The sequence below is a fragment of the Syngnathus floridae genome, chromosome 2, assembly GCF_059516105.1.
Source record: "Syngnathus floridae isolate MCC-2025c chromosome 2, RoL_Sflo_1.0, whole genome shotgun sequence".
NCBI lineage: Eukaryota > Metazoa > Chordata > Actinopteri > Syngnathiformes > Syngnathidae > Syngnathus > Syngnathus floridae.
This window is the reverse complement of record NC_142414.1, coordinates 21,511,433-21,533,714: the sequence shown is the minus strand read 5'-3', so window position 1 is coordinate 21,533,714 and position 22,282 is coordinate 21,511,433. Positions and strand designations below refer to the sequence as shown.

The following is a 22,282-nucleotide window of genomic DNA, read 5'->3' as shown; positions in this document are numbered from 1 at the left end:
TATTGGAATATCTAAAGCATTATCACCAATGTAATTCGAAGGCAGCTATCTCCCAATAAAGCACTTTTGCCAAGATATCGCCTCCCCCTCAGCTTCTGACAGTGTTGTGTCTTGAATAGGAGAAAAGGTCACTCTGATACGTATTAAAAAACACATTTTGAACGATAAAAGCCACATTTTGGACTAGCGCTTTGCTCAAGGTTCCCGATACATCTGACAAAGTTGTTTTCTATAGAACTTCTATTTTGCTTTGCCATAGTGATGGAAAAAGACACATTATAAAATAAGAACAAGAATCCACTGCAGCATTTCTCATTTTCTTCAAAGTCATTTTAAGAACTGTGCCTTTGATCAAGTTAAACATTCTGAGGATTTCTCCATTGGTTCAAAAATTCATCAGACGTGGTTGTTGATGCAGTCTGGTCTTGTGCTCTATTCAGCAAAACAATCATAGGATTTACATTGGCCCTTTTTACATAAATTATTTCACGTTTATCTTTTTTTGTAGCCTCTTCCCCTCCATAACCAGACCAAACAGCTGTGTTCTCAGCAAAATTTAGTAGGACAAAAGTTTGAACTGGACAATTGTTAGCAACATGATTGTCATGAAGAACATGCTGCACTGAAAACACTAGATTTTGATATGAACTTGATATGATATCTTAAGTAACAGTGGTTTTAAAGTAACAGGTTTCTAATCATTACAATTCTCTTTGTTTTTTTTTCAAATTAAATCCCACTAAATTCCACAGAGAAGTGGCCTCATGCAGAAAATTCATTAGGACATTTTCTTTTTAACCCTCATAAAACCACAAAATGAAGCAAGAGAAAGGCCTTCAGTACATTGAAAACAAACCTCACAAAAATAAATAAAATCAAATACAATTTAGAAAGCACGAAGCACATTCACATTTTAAGAATGGAATCATAGTGTTCCTTTTTTTTGACTGCAGATTGGAATAAAAGTACAAAAATTACACAGCTCTCTAACCTTTTCAGCTCATCAAAACAGGTCTGTTTTTCAATGAAACTTGGTCAAATGTTTTAAAAGAAAGGGGAGATCCATACGACGTCTACCAAGTGGTACACTTGAGTTCAGTCCAACACGGTACAGTTCAGATTCAGTAAACTTTGATGAGGCTTGCGTTCCCAACACTGGGTGTCGGCTTCTGTTGATGAATGAACTTTTAATTGAAAAAAATAAATAAATAAATCCAATACTAGCAACATGGAAGGTTTACAGTGCAGTGTGCAACACTTTAAAATGCGACTGGGACTCCAGCGTCTGTTGCAAGTCACAGTTTTAGCGTTTATAGCTCCACCCAGCTCACTAAAACGATCTGAAATTTTGGGTGGTTACAATGGAAACACAATAAAAGGCATATAAGGAACTGAACTGAAATGTACCTCTAATGTTTTGGAGGGTTTGGCCAAGACCGCCAGGATTCCCTCCAAATTCCTGTCACTAATCCGCTTTAGGAAAACAAGCGCACCAAAATGAAAAAGCTCTTTGACAGCCTGTTCAAGGTGAGTTTTATCCACCTTTTGCCGTACCACTATTTTGTTTAGACGGTCGCAGAATGGGAAACCAAGTCATCCCGCCAACATTCTGACTGGGGAAGGGTGGGGCGAGTCGACTCGTATGCAGGATGTGTAAAACAAATTGGATCCTAAAAATACCAAGTTTGGCATTTCGATGGAAACCTGATGAAATATAGAACGTTTCTGCAAGTTATATATCTATTTTTCCAAGTACCTATTTTTATAAGTCTCACTACCATGACAACATTTCATAACACATTTCATCTAAAGAAAAGAAGTCTCTTTGCACTGAACAACATTCAAAGTAAAACATGGCACGTAACGACTTTTCCTTGCTATTGTTTTGTTCACTTTGAAATATCAAATCCTGTCAAACCTATCATTTGTACATTAAATGCAAAACAACTCTGTCAATTCAAACAACAAGGTCTGTATTTATATAGCTATAAATGTGTTCATATATCCTTTGCTCTCTTTTGATTTAGCTTGTGCAAATTCAGCAGAAACACGAGTGGCGTACAGCACTAAGGAGAGGAGGCAGTTTGGTGGGGATGGAATAAAATGCGACATTGGACCAAAAGCAGAGTTTTAAAACTTAAAAATAAAACTGTTTGACTATAATGACTCCTTGTCGGTAGGTATTGGAGTTTGCCAGAGGAAGATTTTTCCCACAGCAAAAGCTCCTCAGTGTCCACCCTGATGAGGAGTCACACTGGATCTGCATGACCTCCCACTGGAAAATGGCAACAGGAAAGGAAAATCCCCAATTGGGATCAGGTATCCTGGTTCCTTTTGTCTTTACGTTTGAGCCTGTTGAATTTGCACCTCGGTCGTAGTCCTGATTGCGTCTAGAGAAGTCAACCACTGTCCTCTACGAGTAACTGCTCAATTTGGTTGTTCCAGGCTTGGTTTGCAGCTCAGTAAAAAAGAAACAAAATGTCATCAATTAATTCCAGCCTTTGCTGTCACTTCATGAGCTTGTAGTTTCCTTTGCCTGTCTTTTGTTGTTCAAAATGGTGCCAAGCTCAGTTTTCACATGTCTGGGAGCGCAAAGCTGTCTACGGGAAGGCTTCTTGCCTGGCCGAGTGAGCGTTTTAACCCTCAGCTAGCCAATGCCATGGTGTCGATGACCTGCTCCAACTTGCCACGTAGCCGCTGTCTTCGCGACTGCTCGTCTTTCTGTAACGCTGACAGGATCTGATGAAGAGAGACAAAATATTATTGTTGTTATTGCCTGCTGCACTCTTGTCCTGAAAACATACAAGTTTAGCGTTACCTAAGTGGACTCAGAAGAAGGGTCCGTCATGTGAGAAGGTTACTTAATTTTAGACACATTTTAAATTTTATTTATAAAACACTACTTGCCCAAAGATATAGAACAATTGTGATCTTCCTTAACCCAGGCATGAGCTAATGCTTATAAAAAGCTCCCTGCTAATGATTATGTTGGGAAACTGATGTTAACAACTTGTGTAATGAATAAGGGTGATTTGGGATGCATATGCGTCATTCTGCATCTACATTCATGTTATTGTGTGGAACATGCTCTTAAAATGCATCTTAAGTGGGACTTGTACAGCCACCTTCGCCTTGATAATAGACCGTAATGAAGGGGAGCAAATGTTTGAATGCAGCCAGCTGCAAGCAGCCAACACAGCTACAGTCATTTCAATAGGGGGATGGAGAGGAAGGAAGGAAGGAGACATCTCATCATAAAACTGTGATAAAGTGGAGGAAATCAAAGGTTGATGAGAATATAAATAGCTGTCCGTCACGAGCCACGGGAGGCAAGTAAAAGTCGAGTGCTTGAATCTCTCATGCGAGAGGGAAAAAAACGACACGGTGATAATCAGCAGAGGACAAGAGAGAAACATTTAAAAAATATATACCATGGAAAAATGTTGTTGACCATCTGTGATTGCAAAACAATACTGTGAGACGTAGCTTTGGGGGTTTTCATATTACACCGTTCATCTGATAAATGTGTGATGTGAAGCTCTGCGGGTTTAATGAAGTGCTGTTTTAACAGGCTACCAAGGCTGTCGTGATGAAGAGAGTTTGCCCGTGTAGTTGAATGAATTGCAAATGTAATAGAGTGGAACCTCACCTCGTCTTTGTATTTGATGATGTAAGAGTAGATTTCGTGTAGTGCAGACATGCTGTTGAACTGGCTGAGGTGCAGGCGGGACTGCTCTGCTAGGTAGGCACTCATGTCCTGATCGCTGATGGCTGGCATACGAGAGATATCCGAGTAATACCTGGAGGATGGGATCAGCACAGTCATTATTGTCATCTGGTTTCACTTTGCTTGAGAGAAAAGAAAGGAAGAAAATTAACAAGCGTATGCAGCATCTTCAGATCAATAGGGGAAAATATTGTTTTCAAAACCACTAACCCAAATTTGGCTACTTCAACGGCAAAAAGGAATTATCAAACTTAATTGGATTTTACATCCGATTAAGCCTAAAGGTATTGGAACCCTGGCCAAATTTTGAGCTGAAGTTGCAAAAGAGGCAAAGAAGTTGTGTTAAATTGAATCCAGAGACTCCAATGTAACTTTCTCAGGCTTTATTAGAGGCCTGGCCTCAGGCCTAAAGTTGCAGGTAACCAAAAAATTATTGGCAGGTGTCTACCATTGTGTACTCAAACTCAAGTTCCTTGTGACTCGAGCACACATTGTATGTTATCCTCATAACAAGACAGTGTAGTCCTGTTATGAACAAGATCTGTTATTCACTGGTAAATTGACGGAAAAGAGTTGCTTTAACCGTGACTGCTTGCACTTTCTCAAAGTGGGTTTGCTTTAAACACATGCTCAACATCCATCCAATCTTGTTCAGGGTCATGGGGAGCTTGAAATAATTCCATGTCAATATGACAAATACATTTATTTGAACATTCAGACATAACTGTTTTCAGGGTCGCCGTTTCAACTTTGTAGAAGGTTAACTGCAGCAATAGACAGTGCAGCTGAATTAACCCTCTCCAGTACATCTTACCTCATCTCTGAAGGCCTTGGCTGTGTGTTTATGGTTTTATGGTCTTGTAATTTGCCTATTAACTATGAACAGTATCAATGTTACCATACTAACTGGGCTGCCATAGATTGACTTGGTTGTGCTCAAAAAATTTAACCGCACAATACTTCACACTGTCTCGCCTGGAGTTAAGGAGGAGGCAGCCTTGAAAAGCTACTTAGAGATTAATAGACTCACCCATGAAAGGCAACTACAGCGAGCATCGGTGGTGCATAACTTATCTGACGCCGAGTAACATTTCGGTGCTGAATAAAAGATGAAGGGTGAACCAGGGGCTGTTTTCAGTGAGCGGTAAATAATGTCACGGTTGCCTCAAATCATCCTATCACCTTTGTCGTTTCCATCACTTGATGAGAAGGATCACAAAAAAAATCTGAGGGAATTGGCCTTTTGCATATTGTATATTAATGAGCTGGGAGGCAAGATGCTGATTTGAAAAGATGCAAGAAAGCAGAAAATGTTTTCGCCATTTATTCTCGCCGACTTTGTAGTCTGACTTCAAGCTACCTGTTTGCACTTCCACAAACAAACAATTTCAATCTCTTTGAGGACCATTTTTTCTCTCACCCAGCAGCTCACAAACAACTTTTCACTCAAAATTTAAGACAGCATTTGATCACCAGGTGGCATATGAATTTATATTGCAGCTTTCATACCCACTTGGACTGAATGCTACTAAAGATTTACCTCTCTACCCAATTCTTGTAGTTGGGGATGTCTTTAGCGTAGAGGAGCTTGTTGGATGGTGAATCTTTTCCCAGTTTATGTTCAGATGTTGAACAGGAGTCCATGAAGGTCTGGGCCACCACAGACAGACAGGCGTCCGTGATGCTGTTCTTTTGGATGTCAAACACAAATTGGGGGTTCTTGATCACATTCACCCAGAACCTCAGAGGGAGGCTGCGTGTAAGCAAGAGAAAGACAAACAAAGAAACATTAACATGGAAATAATGACCCAATCTATTGCCTTTTATGTCATCATCCCAAAATGTTGAGTAAAGTAAAGTTTTTTTTTTTATTTAACTTTCATGTGCAATACAGTTTAAAGAAACTATTATTTAATTATTTTGTATAAGATCCTATATTTTTGCAGCGTTCATGTTCATGTTGCGCATAAATATTCCAGTGGCTTACAAAAATATTCAATATTTCTCAGGTCTGAAACAACACTTTCGGCCACTTAATGCTGATCATGATGGTGGCACTTGGAGAGTTCAGTATTGTTTTAGTGGTGCTTGGTGGATAAAAGTGGAGAATTACTGAGATAACTAGTTGAGACAGAAACAACAGCACCTCAACTGCCGCCTGCCAAGTAGTCCTATACCTCGCCTTCATTAATCAACATTTAATTCCGTTGGGAATATTTTTTTACCATCATGTAATCATTAAGTTGATTAATATGACTGTATTGTAGCTAATGTGCATACCGAGACATGTTTAAGAAACAAATAAATATTGGAAGAGTTCCGCTCGAACATATGCGTAATATTCTCTAACAAAAACAAATGTATGGCAATTTTCATTGCCGTTCCTATTTATTGATATTGGACATTTATAGAAAATATTTCCTTTTGCTTTCGTACCACATTCTTTCACTTGACATCCATGAAGAAGATTAGAAATAGGACATGCAAAAAAACAAAACAATAATTGACAATTACCAATTGCTTTTCCAGGTGTGTCGTACATCGTAGTCTGTGATGGAGTGTTTGTCTGCCTGCTCATCCAAAAAGTCAAACATGTACTTGATGGCCAGCGGCAGAGCACTACCTCTGTGGGCTGTGCTGAAGATGGTCTCAAAGAGGTCATCTACAAACTTCTGTAATGTGCCCTGAAGAAGAAGGTCAATACGCTGATAAGCTATGAAAACCAAAAAATGCACTCAGCTGAGATGAGCCTATGTCATCCACTTTTATTGCCCTGCATGCATGACCAAATCATCTGTTTTACAACAAATAACATCTCCTGAAATTTTGGGAAGCAGCATCCTCTTTGCACCCTCTTTGATCTGAGCATTCAACAAAGTCAAGCAAAAAGACATTGGCAAATGATGCTTTCAAGAAGACGATAATTTTGAGGATGTGATATTAAAGCTGCTTTATGCTTCCTGCTGACTTCAGAGACATGTTTCCTCAACCGTTAACTAGCTGAAGCAGGTCATGATACCATTCTGGTGTTGTCTTGGGTTGATTATTTTTATTCATTTACATAATATGGTTCCAGAGTCCATTTTTAAATCACGTGGTGCCCAATTTGTTCCCAATCGGTTATGGTAATTGGATATTCTCAGATCAATCTGTATGTATTTGTGGCTGACAACCAGATACGAATAGGATATGTGTTGATTTGAATGAACTTTAAGATTACAGATCAATGACTGTGCATCGCATCATCATAAGGCTCCCTTTCCCACAGCTATGCCAAATCCCATACTTACATTTGAGCTAATGAACTGCACCAGAGGTTTTGACAGAACCAAAACCAAGTGTACTTTGCATTTGCTGTGCTGTCGCTTACTTTAGTAGCCAAGAGCCTGGTCAGGTAGATCTCAGACACCATCTTGCTTCCCCGGTCGCCCTCCCTTTGGTCCGAATGGTCGTGGTTCTTGACCAGATGCCACAATTTAGTTCCACTCTCCAGGTCAGGGGTGATCATGGGTGTTCGGGATCGAAGGCTGTCTGGACTACTGGCTGTTCTCAACATGCTCTCTAGAACCACACATGCAAATACAAAGGATATTAGGGACCTTTCATTCATTCCAGTTCAATCTTCTACTTTGCACATTATGCATAAAGGTTTTAAAGAGAATAGATAACCATTCCCTGATGGGTATCTTGAACTCCACCCAGAAAGCATAGTGGTTTCGTTTCATCTTCTTTTTATAGTATGGCACTCTCCCTCCTTCATTGTCTGTCCTCTGTGTGTGTTTTATTATTCATGGTAAGAGTGTCAAAGTTGATTAGTGCTAAGCAAGGAGATGTGCATCTGCGACTGTTCTGTTTAGAAAGATAGCGAGGGAGACGGAAATGGAGAGGTGAAGTGCACAAGGGAGAGATGACGATCTGCAGAGGATGCTGCTGATCTTATATCGGACAAAAAGGATGGGGATAGATGCATGGGGATGCTGGAGATGAGAGAGTAATGTATGTTAGAGGGATGTGGGTGGGGTGTAACAGAGTAATAGCAGGGCACAAGCTCAAAAAGAGATAGATGCTTGCTGGTGTGGTGTCTGTTGTTCTTTCTGTCAGCAGGGTGGAGAGACTTTAATTCCAAAGCCATCATATTTATCTGTCATGCACACTCAGAACATGAAATAAACCATTCCACAGCATCACCATAAAATAGTAAGAAATGAGCAAATCATAACCCTACTCGTGAGGAAATATTTCCAACAGTTTTGTCTTAAAGTTATTATTTAATTTGTGATGCAAAGTGAACTCTTGGTTACCACATTCTGAAATACAGGAGTAATTAAAAAAGTCCAAATAGTAGGACATATTGATCTTGATTATTTGCATGAATGGTTCATACTTCTACTATGGAGGTCATTCTGATGAGTTGGTTGGTAGATGAAAAAAACTATTTTGCTCTTATTCACACTCCATCATCGACCTCACCCCTAATGAGATAAAATATTAAATTATGAAAATGGATAATGACCTATTTTTCTCACAGCTTTCTAAAATGATTACAGCACAAAGTGGAGCTCTCAGTCATGCTATCACAACTGTCCCCAGAATTTGCTTTCAGTGGTTTTAAAGTGCTTCTCAAACAAATATAACTGCTTGGCACAATGATGAGTTTTCTACATAGGTGCGGTAAAAAATGTAAGGCACAGCAATGTGTTGGAGCATAAAGGATAATAAGGCTGAGCATGAATTCATGCCCTTCACCCGGAAGTGGATGCACGTGTATGTGAATAGTTTGTCAACAAATGAGCTTTAAATCAACTCTTCAGCAGTAAGCTCAATGAAGCCCTTCTCAGCAGTGTAGCAACGCCTCCGTCGTTAGCCTGTCTCATGTTGTCACACACGGCAAAAAAATGAAAAGCATATGCCCCGGACAGAAGGGCTCATCAACTAGTTAGCTTAGCTTTAGGATTCCGCTGATTCCCGCCAGTGCGAAGGATTTCTTTTGAACGACACTAGTAGGCTCAGTAACAGATCTGCAGTCTTTGGTCCCCGTTACGCAACAGGATTCTGGCTAAAATAAGCCAGTTGAAAATAAAAAGTACAAGGTTTTGACATTTTAAACCAGCAGGAGTTAGCCACCAGCTTACTGATCATTGGTAGCTGCCTGCCGTCGTACTTTTGAGCTCAGTAGACTGATTGTGATAAGTGGGCACTCACCGTATCATGTGCTAGTATATACTCTATTTATCTATAGGGTGTTTTCTCTGTGGGGGTGTGTGCGCGTGCAAACATTATGAATTGTTTTGGATATTGTCAATTTCAACATGAACACCAGCAGGAATTTGGGCGTGAGACCAGGTTCTAATAGCTACTACACTTAACTATCCTTGTATTTTATCGTAAGAGTAATCACTCCCTTTATCTGTCTTTTCATTTTTACACCATACTGATGTGGAGCTTCTGTCCATCACTGCCACTCATCCCCACTCGCCTTCACTTTTTTTGTCAGCTGTCTTCTTTTATGCCTTTCATTACAGACTGCTTGGAAATAGCCATTAAACAGCCTTGGCCTGAGGTGATGGCGCTGGATGAAAAGGATTGCCATTGAGAGGAAAAAGAAGAATGGAGGCTATGATTGCAGCCATCATAAATAGAGGCAGCCCAAGAGAGATGAGTTGGAGGCAGAGATGGGGATCAAGTCAATAAGAAGGCGAGTACCGTATCTGCTTAGGCTCTTGGTGAAGGTGGATGAGTTGGAGATGTTATAGGCTGAGTTCTGCTTTGGCACCAGTGCGATCACTGAGCCATCTGTAACCTACACATTAAATGGAACCACCAAAATGTTATTACTCCTCCATGAGAAAAGCTGCATTTTATGCCAATTTTTATGCTTATGTACCTGATAGTGAGCCAGAGTGTTGAGTCTTTTCCAGTCATTGTCTATTTTTGTTGTGACGTCCTCATCCTGTAGAATAATTCGGGCCATGCGGCCTTGACGCCATTCTTCAGATTTTTCAATGGAAATGGAAGAAAATATGGAGTTAGAACAAGGTTTCTTTGTCAAGTTTTGTGAAAACGACTTTCAAACCAGACTTGCAAAACAATTACATAAAGTGTGGGTTGCATTGCAAGGCCGATGATGTCATAATGGCGCAAAGGGGACATCATTTAAAGTTCCCTTCAAATTTAACATGTAATGAATGACTGCTTTCTAAAGTACATTAAAGCATATCAACAAACGACGAAACATTTCCGGTATACACAAAAAATATACAAAGGCTGTGCAATGGAAAGATATAAGACTTTATGTTGGTTCTGACGGATGCAATATTTCAATTATTACATTATTATATCCAAAGGGAAACGTGTATCCCTGTAAATAAGCATTATCAAAACACTTTGGCCAAGCTACGATATTAGATTAGAGAGAAAACAATTTTCTTGCTTGGATTTCACATTATTGCAAATCCGGAGCCTCACCTTTGGGAATTTCTTGATAAAAACAATCAGCACTGGACATCTTGTGTATTTAATAGGTACATAATTTGCTCTTTTGTCTTACCCAAGTCCATATCCGAAGCCTTGGGCCTGAGAGAGTAGGGGCTGCCCTTATAGACGGCATCGAGCAGCTTCTCTTTGACCTGAGTGACCGTGTCACAATTTAAACACTTAACGGTCACCTCAGAAGCGTTCTCGTTCTCTGGGTTTACACAGTGCAACGTCTGGCAGATGAAACGAAGGAAGGGGGAAACAGTCACAAGATGCATAAAATAACAGCTTCAAAATCATGTAAATGTTTGATTAGAGGGGGAGACAGATACCGTTTTGGTTGCCAAGGCAACCATAAATCACATAATTTAGCATTTGAAAACATTTTCGGACCATATGGACCCCTCAAGATTACACGAGACAAATGATCCCATTGTAAATGACTGGTGAAATAAAGAAATTATTCTTCCCATGTTTGTTGATTTGTCAACTTTTACGCCGATGAAACCCCAATGGTGGTGTTTCAAGCCCAAAATACACAGGCACATTAAGTTTACTGACCAACGTTTTGTAGTCAATCTGTTGCCTGATGAGCTTGTCCTCGCTAAGAGAATAACGAGCCTCTCCTGTGATGGCGTCTATCGGTCCTTTCTCCATCTGTTGCTTGATGGCACAGTGAAGCATGAAAAGAGGCTCGCCTGCACACTCCTGGTCAAGGGGAGAACACAGATAAAGAGAATATACAGCGTAATTAAACTTGCAAAAGCAATAGTCAGGAAAAACGACAGTTTGCTAGGAAAGCAACCTTCAGTTCACTTCACATTAAATTATAGATTATTTGACCTTTGACTTTTACATTGCTAGCGTAATACAAATCTGCTTTCAATTACCACGAACTGTTCACAGAAGCTCAAAATTTAATTTTTTACATGTGTAGTACAAAACGGTCTTGTGGAAGCATTACGTGACTTAAAGGAGTTTTAACCTTCCAAGACTTGAAGTTACATCAAACCTCTTTCTATTTCACGATGCCTGTTGAAGCTCTATTAGCATGACATTGGTTAAGACCTAATGGCTGTGAATAACACCACAGTCAGATTTGTCATTTTAATTAGGGTCTAAATGTGTGACCATTCTGTGAAGGCCCACATTAGAATTTGTTTTACATTTTATTAGTGTGCAGTTATGAGTGATGAGACTATTTAAAGAGTCTTTGAAAAAGCCTGTGACATCCAAACAAAACAGCGTTTTTCACATCTCATCTGTGTGTGCACTGTGAACAAAAGTGCTCTATTTTTCTGTTTTCCTTTTGTTCTCACCTAGGCTCAATCAAACTTCTAACTTGCAAGAACAAAGCAAATGAAGTTAGCAAAAAAAACTATACACTATACTCATTTCGACAGCAATTAACTGTGATGTTTGCTATCTATCATTACTTGCGCTGACATGATTTTAATCAAACTGTGACTATAAGCAGTTTAAAGTACCAGATTTGTACAACTAAAGATGTAGTATACATTATTATTCCCCATCATTTCAATATCTGAGGTGAGTCACACTTTCTTTTAATGATAGAAAATTGCTCATCGACTCTGTCATTATTAAAACATGCAGGAAGGACATGAAAGGAGAGGACATGTCATGATCATTCATGGTCACAGCATGAACCTTATTTTATATGTAACGAATCCTCTTGACAGTTCTGACCTAGAATCCTAACATACATTCTGGATACCTTTCCAATATTGATTGCCTCAGTTTATATACTCTGTGTATTTTCTATAACATTTTGACCCAGCTTCTGTACAGTTGAAAATGGTTCGTAACAAATTTTGTGGCCTACCTGTCTGATTTGGCCACCTGGAGGTTAGCACCACACAAATTGTTCCATACACATACACAAGTTTATTGAGTGTTTTGTGAAGTCAGCGTCTCTTTCACATTGATGGGAAGTGTTATGGAAGTGTTGCATGCTTGTTTAATGAGTGCAACCATTACGTAAGCAATCATGGGGTCAAAGAAAGTTCCAAGTACTGGTCTATTGATAAAGAAGACGAAATCCTCTGTAGAAATTAAGTTACAGCTAGTGGCAAACAATCAACATTTTGTTGATCTAACTCTTAACAGTTCATTCTTCCAAGACCCTTTGAACTATTTTATGAGTACAGCTTTGTGACTGTGCCCTAGTGCACAAAGCAAGTTTCAAAAAGACATCCTAATTGTCATGCCTCCTTCTGTTCTCCAGCTACGATGGACATGAAAACCCGTCTGTCTCTTCCTTTCTTGCTCTTTGGCCAATAATCTCTCATCTCCCAAACTACCTCCTGTCATGTGCTTAAAGAACCTCATTAGCATCTGAGGTAATTATGACTGCAGCTGGTAACGAGAAGAACCACATATCACTGTTATGTTGTCCTTTCAGCATTTGTCTCCCTACACTTCCATGACTCGCCACATGATTTGCCTTTGCTGCACATGCTGCCCTCATTACGTTGTACGCTGACATTTACAATTTAGTGGTATAATGATGGTGGCAGCTCTATCAAATGCGAGCGTGAAAGAAGTTCCCTCATGTTGTTAACAACCAGCGGCAGCAATACCATCACCAATTTATATCATTTTGGTCACACTTTACAGTTTACGTACATTTAAAAAAAATCTTAATAATCTATCTCCTTCTACTTGAGGCAATTTGATGTGTTTTTCCCCACATAAAAGACACAGACTTGTTTTTGCTGAATAGGCATCTATGCATAATAATGTGATAGGATTAAAGTAAAACATGAAGACACTTAAATTCCTACTAAAATAGAGACTGAAAAGCTTAGTGTGAACGTATTGATTGGCACTGTAGAATCATCGAGCCACATCTGACGCTGGGCACAACATAACAGAAATTATTTGAGAATGTTTTAAGGACCAAAATATGTCGGCAACAGATGGTGGCCTTTAAGCTATAAGAGTGAAATTGGAGTGAAAATAAAGTGAAAGTACAACAACTTCAATCTGTAATCCTGCAAAAAAAAGTAAAAAGTTGTTGGCCTTACCTTGAGGAATTTATACAGAAGGAATGTAAACCAGTTGGTCAGCATTTTCTCTGCAACAGACTCCGTTCTGGCAAACAAAACAAACATATTAGACAAAGTAAAAATTAATACCTCAGCTGTCACTAACAATAAGCATGTTTGCATTACACAAGACGTTTCCATATTATTTTTGGAGGGCTGTGAAAAGAAGAAACGAAGTTTACTACCATGACAAACGCTCTATCTATATCTACAACTACAGATAGATCTATGTCTAGATGTAGATATAGATCTACATCTAGATACAAACACTCTATCTATATCTACAAGCTCACTCTTTGTTTGATCTTCTGCCCTCTGGGAAGAGGTACAGGAGCCTGCGCTCCCGCACAGCCAGACTCACCAACAGCTTCATTCTCCAGGCTGTTAGGATCCTGAACTCTCTTCCCCCTTCTGCGTAGCGTCCTGTACTTATTTGTTGTGTTATTTCTTTATTTATTATTTATTCATCACTCTTATTTATTCATTGTTTGTGCCTTCTTGTTTTATTTTCTTGTGTTGTTTACTTGTATGTACATTGTGAACTATGTCTTGTCACCGTGGGATAGTGGGAACGTAATTTCAATCTCTTTGTGTGTCTTGGCATGTGAAGAAATTGACAATAAAGCAGACTTTGACTTAGATCTATAGCTATAGCTAGATTTATATATATATATACATCTAGATAGAGCTCATCTATCTAGATGTAGATCTAGATCTGGATCTAGATGTAGATCTTTTGTAATCAGGAAATCCGTTATTTGCTTGGCTGAACCTTACTCAGGGACATTTTCAATTTTCTCCTTTATTCTCACAATCTTCCAGCTTCACGATCTATCCAGTTGATGGATTTACTCACCTCCTGAGAAGCAGCTTGGGATGGTTTTTACTCTCCAGGTTTCTGTCAATCAGGTCAGACAAAAGCTGCTTCAGGACTCCTGTGGCGTACTCCATTTCACCCTGCAGGGCAGTCATGATCAAGGACGCCACATTCCCTCGGTCCCGCATCGAAAACGACCTGGAAATACAGTGTGAGTGTTGATAATATTATATACAAATATTTAGATTTTGGCTGTCATGCTAGTGCAACATCCTCAACAATCTTCTATTTAACTCACCATTACACTCAATTAAAATACTGGATAAATAACAAGTAAAACAAGTAAACAGACCTCTGTGCTTCCAGCGTTCTTATGAATGTCAACAGGAAGTGCTTCTTTGTGAGCAGTTGGCCAAACAAAGTCAGAGCCTTTTCAACATTTGCCTGGACCTGAAGAAAAAAGGAGAGAGAAGCTGATTCATTACTTGAATCATTGCAGAGATGAGCAACCAGACCACACAGACCTTTCTGTCATTTCTGTCCTGTCCCAAAGACTTTTGAAAACAACAAACAAACCAAATTAAATGTTTGACTGTTAACTCATTAAGTAATACAATCTAAATGTTTGACTTGTGTCAGTCCATGAATAACATTCTGCATAAACGCGTGCAAAGAAAATTCAAAAGAAGAAGAGCAATGAGCAATGAACATAGAGAAACCACTTTTGATTTTTTTCCCAAAAACAGTGATGGTGAATCTCTTGCTGTGCTGATGTTTTTTTCCTCTACCAGATAAATGATTTTAGCAGACAATTTGACATAATTGCCTTTCCTGCATCACAGGGTGGATGGCTCCTGTTAGAAAATTGTCAAGAAAAGAATGGTTGTCACCAGTGTCGAGAAACCTGAACACACGCTGACAGTAAGCTTCAACTCAAGACTAGTTGCTGGAGAAATGCCAATTTACCTGCTCAGCAGCCTTGAGCAACCCAACTTCAACATCTCCTGCATCAATGAATTTTCTGTAGGGTAGTGATGTCCAAACATCTCATTTCAGTCATTTGGTCTGAAAATTAGTGTCGATATACTCTGCGGTCCAACTCATGTATCATTGTTCATTTATTGAGAACAATTACATTCTCTTCTACTAGATAGCAGAAGATGCAATTAACCACCTATTGGCATTCATCCAACAGAACAGCTTTGAGTTCAACTAAACAGGAACATATTTCAGAAATTTTGTGAGTAAACAGAGCTTTTATTGGTAGTGTGCCGTGAGATTTTGTAGATGTTAAATAGAGTGGGAAACACTGCTGGTGTCCTGATCATATATGTAGTATGTATGTACAGTGCCGTGAAAAAGTTTGTGAACCCTTAGGATTTTACAATATATTTGCATTTTTTTAAAGAAATAACGGAGACAAGTTCACAATAGTGTTACAGAATGGTGACACATTGCCATTATGGCTGAATACAAATTAATAGGACTATATTTTAACTATAAACACACAAGAATAACAAAATAATGAAAACGCAGTTGTGAATAAGTTTGTGAACCCTTGCCAACAGTCAGAGTTAATAGCTTGTTGCACCTCCTTTAGCAGCAATGACTTCTTGCAATCTTTTCTTGTAAGTACTGACGAGTCTCTCACATCGAGCTGGGGAGATTTTGGGCCACTCCTCCCTGCAGAACTGCTTCAGTTGTCCAAGGTTTGATGGTTTTCTTTGGTGCACTGCTTTTTTCAGGTCCGACCACAACATTTCTATCGGATTTAAGTCTGGACTTTGACTGGGCCACTCCAGAACATTGAATTTTTTCTTTTTGAGCCATTCCGATGTTGATTTACTTGCATGCTTTGGATCATTGTCCTGTTGCAGCATCCAGTTTCTTCCTAACTTGAGCTTCTTTACAGACGGTTTAACGTTTTCTTCCAGAATATTTTGGTAAACCTCGGAATTCATGATTCCTTCTATGATGGTAAGTTGCCCTGGTCCTGCTGCTGCAAAGCAGCCCCATACGAGTACTCGTCCTCCTCCATGTTTTACAGTAGGGATGAGGTGCTTTTGTTGATAAGCTGTGTTTGGTCGTCTCCAAACAAATCTGTTTTGATTTTGGCCAAAAAGTTCTATTTTAGATTCATCAGTCCATAAAATGTTGTTCCAAAATTCTTGAGGCTTTCCTATGTGCTCTTGAGCAAATTTTAACCGAGCTGCAATATTCTTTTTTGATAGTAATGGCTTCTTCCTTGCTACCCTTCCATGAAGGTTATTCTGAGCCAGTCTTTTTCTGATGGTGCTGTCATGAACTTCAATTCCTTTGCTTGAGAGAGATTTCTGAAGGTCTCTAGAGGTAAGTCTGGGGTTATCAGTGACTTCTCTCACCATCTCTCTTTCTGCTCTGCCTGTTATCTTCCTTGGACGACCAGATCTTCGAAGTGAAGTAGTTACTCCATGTTCTTGGTACTTGTAAATCACTTGTCTTACAGTTGAAACATGTAGCTGCAGATCTTTGGCTATGGTTTTGTAACCTTTTCCAGATTTGTGAGCTGCAATTATTGCTCCTCTGTGGTCTGGAGACAGCTCTTTAGATCTTCCCATTGCTAGATTTGTAATGTTTGTGTCCACGCAGGTATAGCTCTACTAAATGACAAGTACATTCAGGTGCGTATACAACAAGTGTGGCTTTAAGGTCTGTCAAGTCACATGAAATTACCCGAAGTCATCTAGTATTGAAAGACATGTCACACAGTCAGTTTTAACTTCTATAGGTGGAAAGGTTCACAAACTTATTCACACCTGTGTTTTGATTTTTTTGCTATTTTCTTATGCTTCCTGTTAAAACAGGGTTTTGCAGATTTGTGTCAATGCTAACTAGCCTTGTGTCAATATCCTGTAACACTTTTGTAAACTTGTCACCGTCATTTCTTTAAAAAAAGTGCAAATATATTGTAAAATCCTAAGGGTTCACAAACTTTTTCACGGCACTGTATGTCGAAACCGAGCTATATCTGTACCTGCACAATTTTGACCACTCTCTGTGTAAAACAGATCTCTCGCTACACAGATAATTCAAAACACAGAGAAATGCACTCACAAGCTGCCAGGCGCATGCCAAGCAACAAACAAGCAGCTAATCAATTAAACCAGAAGCTTGCCGACAGTCACTTTTGGAAACATATTGATTACAGCAACAGAGAATCAAGATAGAGAGGACTCAGAAATATAGTAAATGTTTTTGTAGCAGACTCATACCGCATCTTAATAAACGATTTAACAAAACCTATTTGTAAAATTCCCTGTTAAAGGGTAAGATTGTACACAATGACATCATATAAACAAGACAGAATAAATGTCAAGGCCTTGTAAATGTAAAACAACCATTTGGAAAGTCTCAAAGATGATTTTTCAAAATTTGAAAAAAATGCAAGCTTGCAAAGGACTGTGTCCGTGTCTGTGGACATTTTTTATTCCTGAACACTGTTGGGCTCTAGAGCACTATCATATACAATATATAATTGGGATCATCCTTTCAAAGTAAATTACAGTGTAGAAGACAGGCAAAGAAGAGAGTATTTGGCAGAAGGGAGCGGGTGGAGGAAAGTGTCAAGCGTGACAGAAGAGCACCAGCTAAAGTGAAAGGAAAGGTTTTAAAGGATGGCAGTGAGACCAGCCATGTCACATGGTCTGGAGAGAGTAGCAATGGGCAGAAGACGGGAGCCAGAGCTGGAGGTGGCAGAAATGAGGATGCTGAGATTCTCTTGGGATGAGAATGGACAGGATCGGGAATGAGCTCATCAGAGGGTTAGCACTGACTGGAAAGTTTCGAGACAAAGCGAGAGAGGTCAGATTGAGATGGTTTGGACAGAGGGGAAGGACATGTTTCTACAGAGGAAGGACACTGGATTTATCGGTGGAAGGATGCTGGAAATGGAGCTGTCAGGTAGTAGGCAAAGACCAAAGAAGAGATTTATGAATGTGTTGAGGCGGGGTAGACGAGCAGATACTGTAGCTGGAGTTGAAGCAGAAGATGCAGAAGACGGGAGATGGGAGAGAGTAAATCGCGGTGGTAAATACAGTAGGGTCAAGAAAATAGAGAAAAAAGACTGCCGGGCAACTCTAATGTGCTGAAAAATATAAGCGAGGAATGAGCAATCTTTTTTTCTGAAATGGCATGACTGAAAAAACTGTTGAATTTTGATAACGCATCAACAGTCCCACCAGCTTCCCATGAAGGAAAGCAAAAAGGAGTGAAAAGGCATTGAGGCGTAACGTGATTGTACGTGTTTGTGTCAGAGATGGTGACACGCTCACTCGTCCCTCTGGCCTGCACCTGTCACCACTCAGGCACAACACACTAAACACCCCAAAGACGGCTGTCTGTCAACCACCGGCTCCTCCTCTCTCACTGCCGGTCTCTTTGGTCATCTGTTTTAATTTCTCACTTATTGTGCATTTTTCACTCTTTCTACCTTTATCGCCATCCTGTTGACGCCGCATTCTCTCCCGCGATGTGCTATAATGAAGTGTCGAGGCCTGTCTCCAAAGCGCTAAATGAGATTTCTGGCCCTCGACGGTGTGTATTGTAAGTATTGACTGAGAAGTGAGGTGTGTTTTAGCAACAAAAAGAAATTAACTTGAGCATGAAAAGGTTTGTGTTTATCTGCGTATGGGTGTAATGTAGGTAGCTGGTGTGTCTTTGTGGAGGAGTACGCCACACAGCAATAAAGCCGATGGCATTGGTTTCCACAGGCCACCGGATTACGCACGTAACCCATTGGGAAATACATAGGAAAATACATAGGAAAGCAAGTCTAGACATAAGTGGAAAGCATGTAGCATTCCTTTATACCTCAACTTAATAGCTACTTGTCTACTTTTACGTTTGAATCGAGGGATTTAGCGCCTGTCAAGCTGTGTACAAAAATGCTGATGGTTGTTTACTTCAGACCATTCCGGGCTCTGCGTGTGCAAAATATTTGCTGTATTTCTTATCAATTCAGTAATTGTACCTTTCACTTCGAGCAGCCATCACCTCGGGCACGTGGCTCGTATTTGACGTTACTTAAAATTGGTATCTGTGCCGACAGTTGTTATTTGGGCGGAGATTAGTACAAGTGTGGTGGTCTCGTATACATTTTGGAGGAAGTAAAACAAAAAGATAAGCGGAATGTTTAAGATTTGAGCATGACTGGGAATTGAAATTGTAACCGTATTACTAACCGTATTAAATTCACCACAGCTCTATCAATGAAATTATATTTAGACAGATGTAAAACATTTATCTTTGTTGTAACTGTTGCCAGATTTTTTTACTTATTAGATTTGTTTTTATTGGAATTTTTTTCTCATTTGAAAAGCAGGATGTGATTTGAGACATACCAACACATCAATTTAGAAGATAAATGTTTCCAAGTTTAGTTTAGCAGGCCTTTTCTTTCAGTTGTCAATTCAAATGTACTCATTAATACACAATACAGCTACAGCATTGGAGTGGAAGACTATAAATTACAATGAACCACCGTTCAATTTTACAACCAGACAGCATTTTTAAACAGACAAGCAAGTTGCCAAATGGTCTGTTTCTGGTGCCGTTTCTCTTAGAAATGCATATTCAATATGGCTAAACACCCACTCGAGCCACTATTTCCAAAGTGATCCGTGGTTATTATAGTTGGACGATAGATAGATACCGTATTTGGTGCTCAGCAGCCAAAGATAAAGCTGCTTTGTTAGCAATTATTTTTTTCCTGGCCTCTTCAAAGTGAAAACAATACAATGAGGCACAATGCTTTTTACTGCATATTTATGTCTCATTCAATAATTAAGAAGCCCACATCTGTTGACTATTGAAGAGAGAAAAGCGAGTGATGACAGAGTAAGACGATGAAGTGAACTCAATGAATGCGACCAGAGTTCTAAAACCTTTTCACTCTGAGACCAGCTTTGAGAAAATTAATTTTGCCAAGAGCTTTAGTGCTTTACATGATTGACACAAATACATTAATAAATCAAGTCATTAAGTCTTTCAACAGCCGTGTCAGGCTTCAGCTCGAGGTCATGGTAGGCCTACTTGCGTACATTATCTGTGCTTCCACATATGTATGTTTGTAGATTTGCCTTGCATAGTGAAACATTTTTCTCTATTATCACCGCCGAACCAACAAATAAAAAAAGCGTTTTCACAGTTGATTGGAAAATTGCAACATGTGGCAGTGTTGATGAAGCAGTGCAAGATTTCATATCTTCATCATGCCACTGATTACAAACTCTTGAGTCTATCCACAAAGCATTCCGTAAATGAAGTAATACGTGGATTGGATAGCATGCACCGTTCTATGTTCAGTGAGCTAGTTAGAGTGTACATAATGACTTGATTAATAACGACAGTGTGATTTATCATGCACATTACACCTCGAATTTTAAAGTGTATACTCTATTTTTTTCTCCCCCAATAGTTTTATTGATTTTTCTTTTCTGTCAGATGCTGGCAACCCTTGCTGGCGGCAGTATATGGTGTGCGTCTGTCCCATGAGATCCTACTAATGATGAGATTACATATTTGCATTCACAGAGGAAACTGAATACATTAAGATGAAGTAGACGATATGTGATTAAGATGAACAAATTGTGACTTTTCATCTTGCATCAAATCTCAGATTTGCCCTTCTCTGCTATATACTTATTGGATAATTGCTACTATGCACATCATCTTTAAAAAAAGTGTATTTTATTATGCGTGCAGCGAGCATATTGCTAAATGATGCTAATCAGTTTGTTAGTTAATCTGTGCAGCAGCCTATAATTTGTTTCCATCCCATGTTAGTATGGTTTTATTTGAAGATCAGATGGTGGTGTACTGACCCGTACCTCCATCTCCTTAAGCACAGGGTGGTCCTCAATACCCGGGAACAACACCCTCATGGCGTACGTCCGATAGTCCAAGAAGGGAATTCCGGCTCCATCCAGTTCTTGGGTTAGCTCATGAATATCTGTCTGGAGTTCGGCAAAAGCTTCAGAGTAAAAAAGAAAAAAAAGGAAAACATTGTCAGTAAATTGTTGCAGTGGGTTGTATGCATTTTAAACACCATAAATGGTAAATTCAATCAATGATTAATGAACAAGTGTAATGCATAAATATTTTGTCTCTGAAGTGGTTTTGTAGTCATTTCATGTGTTATGCATTGACAGTAGTTTGTTACATCTGCTGGATGATGAACGAATTTAAACAGCCATCTGCATTACCTTTGCTTGAATATGGTAATTTATGGTCTGCCTTTGTCATTTCTAATGTGTAACTATTTATTCATGTCTATTCATATGCTACTTGTACATGGTCAATGTTGTGATGTCTGCCTCTAATAATGTCTGGCTGATGATTGAACTACACACCCTGTTTGCCCCGCCCCCTCAGCACCCATGTCGCCTCTTTTATATGCTTCGCCCACACATACTCTTACATTTCTAAAGGACAGCTGGGAGAGCAGAAGGCAGCATGGGCTCTTTAGGATGTGGGAATAAGTGCACAGACATTTGTTTTCCCATTGCCCCAAATGTTTTGTCTTTTTTGGAACACTTATTCAAGAAGAAGGATCAGCTTAAATGAGTAGAAATAAAGAATATATGTATGTACAATAAGAAGACCCGCAGTTATAGCTGTAAGACTACAGCAAGTCCATGCTGTTTATTACTTGTAATCAATAACTTTAGTTCGAGTTAAGTTTTCCATAATTTTTACTTATCAGCATTTTCTTTTTCCATTATTTTCTATGGGTATTTTTTTCCCCTCTGAAATCTAAAGCGAACCTCCCAGAATTTAATGCATCTCACGTTTCACGCTACGGTATAATGAATTGATTGAAACTACAAATGAAGACAATTCCACTTTAAGCAAAGCTGTATTGTGTGCTATACCTTCTTTACATTCCAGGGCCACTCTGGACTCCAAATTGTCCATCTGTAGCTGAAGACGTTTGAGGGTTCGGTCAGCGTCTCTTGACTTTCTCTTATAAGCTATGAGCACAGCAATGATGACTAATAACAGCATACCACCGCCACCTCCAATCCCGATGATGGCAGGCAGTGTCAGCAAACTATCCGAGTAGATTTGAAGAGTACCTGGGGAGTACTCAAACCCACCGGCTCGGATCTGAAAACACACAGAAAGTATTTTTAATGATTGAAATGTTCGCAGAAGTCT

The 22,282-nt window shown here is 39.4% G+C and overlaps 1 protein-coding gene across 4 annotated transcripts in view; it reads right to left on the bottom strand.

Annotated features, from left to right (window-relative positions):
• Positions 1-305: 305 nt before the first annotated feature.
• LOC148402575 (plexin-A1-like) overlaps positions 306-22,282 on the bottom strand; it is a 178,090-nt gene continuing 156,113 nt past the window's right edge. For 3 of the 4 annotated variants that reach the window (XM_088359936.1, XM_088359955.1, XM_088359947.1), the window contains 14 exons: positions 21,997-22,231; positions 20,947-21,095; positions 14,439-14,536; positions 14,126-14,284; positions 13,249-13,315; positions 10,763-10,909; positions 10,275-10,434; positions 9,612-9,715; positions 9,431-9,527; positions 7,098-7,288; positions 6,242-6,411; positions 5,268-5,480; positions 3,650-3,800; positions 306-2,739 (listed from right to left, as the gene is read on the bottom strand). In XM_088359936.1, coding sequence (XP_088216062.1) covers positions 2,644-2,739; positions 3,650-3,800; positions 5,268-5,480; positions 6,242-6,411; positions 7,098-7,288; positions 9,431-9,527; positions 9,612-9,715; positions 10,275-10,434; positions 10,763-10,909; positions 13,249-13,315; positions 14,126-14,284; positions 14,439-14,536; positions 20,947-21,095; positions 21,997-22,231 — 2,037 coding nt within the window. In that variant the 3' untranslated portion in view covers positions 306-2,643. The remainder of the gene's footprint in view (positions 2,740-3,649; positions 3,801-5,267; positions 5,481-6,241; positions 6,412-7,097; positions 7,289-9,430; positions 9,528-9,611; positions 9,716-10,274; positions 10,435-10,762; positions 10,910-13,248; positions 13,316-14,125; positions 14,285-14,438; positions 14,537-20,946; positions 21,096-21,996; positions 22,232-22,282) is intronic. The other variant, XM_088359963.1, reaches the window with a different exon arrangement.